General features: G+C 38.9%; 1 protein-coding gene across 2 annotated transcripts; it reads left to right on the top strand.

Moving 5' to 3' along the window:
* Positions 1–1736: 1736 nt before the first annotated feature.
* On the top strand, positions 1737–6815 carry LOC306788723 (profilin-2-like). Of its 2 annotated transcripts, XR_013772618.1 has the most exons (4): positions 1737–2019; positions 3393–3585; positions 4740–4958; positions 5059–6815. XR_013772618.1 is itself a non-coding variant. In XM_079284330.1 (3 exons), the coding sequence occupies exons 1-3, from the start codon at positions 1891–1893 to the stop codon at positions 4835–4837; spliced, it is 420 nt and encodes a 139-aa protein (XP_079140456.1). In that variant the 5' UTR covers positions 1737–1890; the 3' UTR covers positions 4838–6815. The 2 variants fall into 2 exon arrangements, 1 of the variants encoding a protein (XP_079140456.1); XM_079284330.1 differs by having other exon boundaries at positions 4740–6815.
* Positions 6816–8105: the final 1290 nt, after the last annotated feature.

Below are 8105 nucleotides of genomic sequence, written 5' to 3'. Positions count from 1 at the left end.
GTATTCAAACCATAGAGAACACTGCCTCTGGTGGCCAAGAAGAGAATGTTTCACTTTGGAAGAGGGTTCACTTTGGAAGAGGGACATGTGTCTTATCCTTTTTTGGTTATCTTCAATGAACCTTGAACTCTCCACCATCTAATATGGCTTATATCCCTTAATGCTTAATGTGCTATGCCAATAAGTATTTGCATATTAATAGCAAATGCTAATTCAAACAGTGCACTAGTCTGTTGTTGATGGCATGATCAAAAAGTGCCATACTGTATGCATATTAGAAATGACACCATTCATTCTGCACATGAATACAACTCGTCATATAATTGTACCACATGTTAAACTGCCTTTGAATATTTTGCTTTGAGTCATATAGATTGCATGTTTATAACGCAGTTATTTGCATTGAGTTTTTATTGAAATTGCAGGTTTTACACCCTGGGAAATCTTGAACGTTTAAATAATGTACCACATATTAAAATCGGTTCAAATCAATTTAAACTTTGTTTTCAAATCATCAGATAAAAGGTAAAGTAACTCTTTCTTAACTTAACCAGGCATCAGCTCTTCCAAAATAATGTTGTCAGTCTTGCATGTGGCCGTGATCATCTGGATTTAAAAACTGGCCACGGTGCCTGGTTTGATCCCTGGTTTCGTCAAGACAAAGAATGGGCTGAGAGGTTGTTTTTGAGCAGGACACTAAACTTCTCCAACACTCCACTGCAGCACGAGATGAATTTGAATATAGAATAGCACTTTTACTTTATTTAACCCTGGTGTTTGGTTTATATTGATTTTTGTTACCAACTGGTTCGCCCTTTGGGCCCAACTAAGCTAAGGGTTGTTTGTGTAAAAATGAATAAAACCTTTATTAAATCCCAATATCTAAATAGTTTTAAGCGGTAACCCTTTGCCACAAACAGTGATTGCACAATTGATGAAGGTGATTAGGCATAAATGAGCATAACACATTGTCAATACACCAAATAAGATAATTTTCTTTATATGTTATATGGCTATGACCAAATCTATTTTGTTTGTAATCCACATGTGCGTATGTTTGGGTCAATTAGACCTACAACAAAACTAAGTTACTGTAGCAGACTTCTGAAACATGTCATCAGTTTGTAAGCGATCCTGATACAATTGGGAAAAGTTTAGCATGGTAATGTTAATATTGTGTAGCTGGTCTCCAGGATAACATTTTTAGTGACATGTTAAATGTTTCTCAAATACTCATGATAACTCCGATTTTGCAGGAATTTGTGGCTTATTAGTAGCCATCAGTGAGGAACCTCCAACCAGGCTCTCACCATTTAAAAAAAATACATTTTAAGCAGTGACGTTAGGCTATATTATGAAAGTGAGAAGAACATTTGAGAATCCATCATGCATACAGATAAGAGCATTGTGTCTATGCGCACTGACGGTGACTGCTATCATTAGCTACACAACCTGTCTGGCGTGACGGTCTGTCTTTGCCATTGTTCCTTCACAACATGAAGATACCTTCAATGAATGAAAGAGTGGGTGACTAAACGATTCAATCAGTAAATCCTCATCTGCCTCCATGTGTACCCCGGCATTGCCTCAGACAGTTGACTCTTGGCTGAGCTGATAAGTCCCTCTTTATTCCGCCGCCTGCTGCCAGAAAAGCGCCGGGGATCTCATTGTGCGGAGTGATCTGGGACGGACTACACCCTGCCGCTACATCACTACCCTGGCTTTCTTTGCTGCCCTAGCCTTGGCGTTGGTCAACGTCGAAGTGTGGGTTTAGATTGGAGACTCTAAATTCGTCTGTAGGTCTTCTTCCGATTTAGGTGTGTCCTGTTCGGCAACCATACGTCCGAAGCTTTTAGGGATTTTTTTATAAACAGCATAAATTTCTTGAATATGTCTTGGCAAAGCTACGTGGAGAACCTGATGGCCGATGGCAGCTGTCAGGATAGCGCCATTGTTGGATATACGGACGCTAAATATGTTTGGGCAGCACATGCCGGTGGTACATTCAACAATATCACGGTAAGAGGTCAGAATTAGGACGTGTGGTTTCGTTTGACGGTGTTGTTTATGCATCAACCCACGCAGGCGCTCGCCACACTGAGCCGCGTTAAAACCGTTATCTCGCAGGGTCTAAATGAGCTAACGGTACCGTGCTAGCTCAGTGCTAGCTAGTCTATCGGTGGCCTGTGTCCGTTATTTCCTCCTTCAGGAAACGTTGCGGGATTAGACCTCGTGTTGATCAGAAAAAACAAGCACGTACTTAAACACCCCTGAAACAAATCGTTGCCGTTAAAAGACACTTATTAAAAATGTCAAGACGCTGTCGTGTTATTCCTAACGGTGATGTTAAAGCCAGCGAGGAGACGGTGTCTGACTTAAAGTCGGCATGCTTTGTGTGATTAGCTCACGTTAAGCTGCTGCTCTACCTGTGGTTACCTCTGGCGGACGATTGGTCAGCCGACGATAAGGCTCTCTAATTACTAACGCGAGTAATCTAACATACATGTATATCTTTTTTTGATGGCAATTACAATGGTTTTTTGTTTTGTATTATTCATTGAGAGGGATGCACGAGAGCTAGAACATCATGAATAGACGTCACTCAACTTCCGCTCCTCACTGCAGGGATGGGAGGTGGTCAGTCCCAGAGATTGTGATGGTTTTTAAGTTGTGTTTATAAACCTCTCTTAGTATCATGCTGGTAAGCACGCTTGGTTTTATACCTAGTTCTGGTGTCAGAATAGCAGGTTTACTCTATTACTCTGCAGATTGTTGTCTCCATTTATCCCTCGTTCTATGGAAAATAGTTGTTATTTAATTGCCTTATATTACATATTAAGTTTATTCTGTCTGTAACTACTGATCTGTATATGACAAACAGGAGCAGCACATCCTAACGTTTAAGAAGTTGGATCCAGCAAATTATGAGAATTGTTGCTTGATTATTTTCTGTTGATTGACTAATCTCTTCTTACATTTTAACTCTATACATAGATCATTAAGCACTTTGTGGATGTAATACAAAGCGGGTGTTCCTGGTAGACGATGTCAAACAGAGAGTAAATAAATTTCCCAAAAAGTCAAGGCACAATGTCCATCCATGACTGTTAATTGTCATGGTATAAAAGTTAGAAGTTTACTTTATCATCGCTGCATAGTTTGTCTATATATTATCATGTAGCCACTATCATTTTTATTTTACTGTAATGTAGCAGGGCCTTCTGACTTATTGGGGAATTCATGTTCTTTCTAGTGGGAACACGTTTATTTATGTACTTATTAATGATGTTTTCTTTTATACTCGCAGGAATTATGCTAGTCGTGTAACTGGAAGTATGTTAAATCTGTCTGAGGATCTGGATGACATCCTGTGGTTTTGTGGTTTTTTCCAGTCTCAAGAAATAGATACCCTTATCGGCAAGGACAGGGAGAGCTTTTACACCAGCGGTCTCACTCTGGGCTCAAAGAAGTGTTCAGTCCTCAGAGACAGCATCCATGATGACGGGGATTGGACAATGGACATCAGGACAAAGAGCGGAGGAGGAGAACCTACATACAATGTCTCTTTGGGAAGAGCTGGAAAAGGTAAAAGTGTAGTTTCAAAACAGTTAACCTCATCATCACAAAGCGGAGTTAAGATACTGTGTTGTACAAACACAACGGGTATGAGAGCTACCGTATACGAGTTATTTGACTTAAGGAAGTGTAGTCTCACAATCAAGGGTCTGTTTTATTAGATTTACAACATAAGATAATTTGTTCTCCCAACTTCTTAAATATGAGAATTCAATTATTTTCTTTGTTTTTTGTACAGTTGGTCAGAAAAATCATGCAACCGCGTTGGTAAATTATGATGGCATTTGCCACTATTTATGATTAACATTATATTGACAAAATTATTCCTGCAGATGTGATTTTCACATAGATCACATACACATCTGTGCGACTATATCTGTGGTTGGAAACGTTTTACACATCCCCCAAACCAATGCTGCACCATCTAACAAAATGTTTTCTCAGCAATATCCACTGGCTCATTAGTGTTGCATTACATCTGACTTGCTGTTTAACAACCGAGGTCAGCAGAAGCTGTCCTGACCAATCGATGATCTTCCTACAGTTCATACATGTTGCATTAAAAAGAATGAAGCTACAATGGTGACCAGTGATATGTGGGTGTTTTTATTTTGCCACACCCACCCGCCCCGTTATGCATTAATCAACTACACTAACGACCAACTTTATGCATTATAGTAGCACAATAATCAGGACTACGGTCTGAGACGTGTGTGTGTGTCGCACACACAGAGGATAAGAAGGTGGACTATTGCACGCAATGTTTTTGTAAGTTCTTATTAAGTTACTCGAAATGCTGCTTTTATCACTTTTTGACCCGCCTGCCTGAACCTGTGATACTTTCTAGTAAGCTCGCCCGCGGGCACTAAGGGTGATAGGTGTTGGACCATTTTTGGGCACATTTTTGATTCTCATCATTTGGCAGTTTGAAATGTACAGACAAATACACGGGATCAATTGGTAAATTGACTGGTAATGAAATCACCTATTGTTGTTTGGTATCAAAGACAACCTGCAGGCCATTAGCCCTGTTTGGTGAAAACTATCTCTGGTCTACACATTGAATGATACTTGGAATGCCCTTTCTTACCTTTTTTTTTTTCAAAGTTTTTATTCATTTTTAACTTTCCTTAACTGTGCCTTTTTTATCTCTTCTCTTTCAGTTTTGGTTCTTGTAATGGGCAAAGAAGGGGTCCATGGAGGCGGATTGAATAAGAAGGCTTTCTCGATGGCAAAATACTTGAGGGAATCAGGGTTTTAATGTTTTCAAGCTCACGTAGATGAAATTGAGAGACAAAAAGAAGAGAAAAGAAATATTGCTGTTAAGATTTCTCCTGCAAGCAGTCAAATGTCTTGGAAACTTTTAATAGCAATGAAGAGTGGTAAGATACTGTGTCACCTTTGTTTCCCCCTTCGTCCTGTAGGGGGGAGAAGTTGTTCATTTCTCTTTTTTTCCCTTGTGTGCTCCTGTATTGGTTTTAGTCATGGGGAAAGGAGGCGGCCTATGGTGGAAATCTTAACAACAAAGCACATACAATGGCTGACTACCCGAGGAGGTCTGGATATTAAGCAACCTCTCCACCCATCCATCAACTTAGCAGCTCACTCCCACCCACCGCATTGTGTTGGCACTACTTCCAGGATAAGAAGGCATACAATGTTACTTCCCCATCCCAGTCTACTTTTATAAACAGCCTTTTGTTTGCTTAACTCCTTCCACACTCCTTTTTTTTTTTTTTTTTTGCTTTTTTGAATTTAATTTACTAAGCTTCCACACTTAAACATTGTACTTCTCATGTTTTTGGCACTGCATTAATGGCATGTTCATTGAAATGTTTATGAACCAAAAGTGCAAAAAATGATTGCAAAAGTGTAAAATAAACTTTACTCTCACTTTGCATAACTTTCATTTAGCAACTGGCTAATATTCCAAGGGGAAGTACACATGTAATAGTGGTGATAGTTTGCAAAGTTTTGCTTTCTGAGCTTTACTAAAAGATGCCCGTGTCTTTTTTTTTTTCCATCAGCATGTGGGGAATTTAAAAGTTGCATGCATACCCTCTTAGCAAACAGACCCCCAGGCGTATCCCCGTCTCTATCCCTGCGTAATATTCCAGCCAAAACCATCTTCTCTTGCCTCCATCGTCAAGTCTCCGAGCCTCTATTAAATACATGACAAAGTCCTGTATGTGTGTACCAGTTGGCCACCCTCAAGCACAATGTCTTTTACCCTCCATCACATGCTTTCGCTATTGTACCTGAATGTGGTCTTAAAAGTTAATGATGTGGTGTTGGGCTGTTGTTTTTGAGTGTAGTGCAAGGTCAGCATTGCTGAGGTCTCAAGATATTGTCTTGATGCTTCACCACATCCTGGAGTCTCGGTGGACGTTCCATCTATGTGACAGCTCAGTCATTTGTCAGTCAGCTTCTGCTATTTGTAGATTTTTCTGTAAATCACTACACACCTGTTATTTTCCCCTCCCCTTTGGACCAATTGTCAGTATAAAAGGATTATCAGAATTCTTGAGCTTATTCTGATGGATGATTGTTGGCATTACCTGTTGACTGTAAACCATTAAGACAACTTCAAATGACTGTAAAACATTGAACTGCTTCCTTAGACTTCAACACTACATAAACCCTTCATCACTAATTGACTTGTTGCTAACTTTATGTCCATTAACCAATGAAACAGCAATGTCATTTGACTACAGTGTGAATGCATTTTGACTGTAAACCGAGGCTGTTGGGCTCCAATACTTTGGAATTTTTTGCCTTGTGCTTTAGTCATCAAAGGTGTATTCACAAATTGTCATAGTACGGTACTTAGAAGTATATTTAAAAGATAAAAATAATGATGCTGTGTACACTAAACATAATGAAAATGGTGTTGGTTGGAATAAGAACATTTGTAAGTTGTCTTGTGAAATCTTTCTGAGAATAACTGTATTCTGTGCCATAAAAATCGATCTGATCTGTTGCTACTACGAGTTGGATTTTTAACTGCTGTCCCAGCAAGAAGTAACTTTTAATGGCACTTTCCTACGGGATATTTTGGCATCAGTAATCTCCAGACTTTGTGGAATATGTACAGAATTAAACAGAAAAAAAAGTTTGCAATATTTTGTCTTTTGTTTTTTAGTTGGAAATTCCTTCTGCCACAAAATCTATTTCAAATGCCATGAATTGATGAGACATCTTGTTTACAGACGGATCAAATAAAAGTTATTCCAACCAGAGTTAAAGCCAATATGTCCCGTCTGTTACCTTGTGAATATAAACTTGTATGTTAACTGTTTCAAGAGATTTAAAGTCCATTTTAATTCAGGTATTAAGTTCTAACTTATGGTATTAATGATTCACTCGATTAGCAACAATGCATACCACTTTTGGAAAGCTTGGAGAAAAAGGGACTCTGCCTTCTCAAGTAGTGTCAGATATTTGAATTAGTTGTGAACATCACTTTTTTTTATAAAAAAGTTGTCTGTAACTCTTGGATTCAGAATGAATGAGGAGAAACAAACATTTTACGAACTAATAATACAATTCAGAGACTTAACTTCTCGATCAGGCCAAAGGAAATATGACACGTTGATATGACTAAAGAAATAAACCATTGCCATTCATTAATATACCCTTGTACTCAATTTAACCCTGTAAAACCCATGTGCATCATTATAGATACATTTTCCCCAAAGTCAAACTCACATATTTCGTGTCCTTGGAAACTTGAGATGTACACTAGAATTTAAAATAAAGTTGTGTAGATCTGAACACTGTTAGCTGCACAGCATGAGTTTGTGACAACTGGCCCAACAGTGGCTTGTTAAGGGTTTAAACCCACATATGACACAAATTTGCTGTCCACAGTGTAGCAAGTCCATTTAGGCCTGAAAAAGACTGCCATAGACACCCTGACGTTGTAAGCGCCTGTATGCTTTATTATTTTTGAGGACATCTTTCTTTTGTTGTGAGTTGTCCATGTGAAAAACTCTACAGGCTCAGGGAAAGCCAAACAGATATAGGCTTAAGCAGATTCAAATATGACAAAAGGCCTGAAAACAGATATAATTAAGCCTAAAAACCTTGTTAAGACTGCCAAATAACCCTGAAGAAAGATAATATGAAGAACAATCAAATGTTTGTCTTTGTCACATGTCTTTGGCATGACAAAGACAAATGTCTTCTACTTTTTTTTTTACAATTTGTAGTCCAAGGGAAAGTTCAGGGCCACAAATTTAGGCCCCAACCTTAATTGTTTGATTGGCAACACCTGCTGTGGTCAGGTGTTAGATTAGTTGTAATCAGGACCAGACCTTGAGTGCTCAGGCTTTATCAGGCCTGAGTAGTGGTGAGTTCAGCAGTTGAAGCAAGCAGCTGAGGTACTCTGCCCATGTGCAGTGCTTTTTGTTTGTCCCAATGGCGTATAGAGAGAGCATAGGCAGTAAGATTTTACTATGTTTAACACTTTTAGTTAGTGCCAGTTCATTTTGCCATTGTGCTCGACTTACAAACCTTAAGGCGTTGGA

The sequence above is a fragment of the Melanostigma gelatinosum genome (genome assembly GCF_949748355.1).
Source record: "Melanostigma gelatinosum genome assembly, chromosome: 15".
In the NCBI taxonomy this organism is placed as follows: Eukaryota; Metazoa; Chordata; class Actinopteri; order Perciformes; family Zoarcidae; genus Melanostigma; species Melanostigma gelatinosum.
This window is presented reverse-complemented; position numbering and strand designations above follow the sequence as displayed.

Coding starts and splice junctions, on each gene's coding strand:
- LOC306788723 (XM_079284330.1), top strand. CDS start 1,891: ATGTCTTGGCAAAGCTACGTGGAGAACCTGATGGCCGATGGCAGCTGT. Junction 2,020..3,392: donor GTACATTCAACAATATCACG/GTAAGAGGTCAG, acceptor GGTTTTTTCCAG/TCTCAAGAAATAGATACCCT. Junction 3,586..4,739: donor TTTGGGAAGAGCTGGAAAAG/GTAAAAGTGTAG, acceptor CTTCTCTTTCAG/TTTTGGTTCTTGTAATGGGC.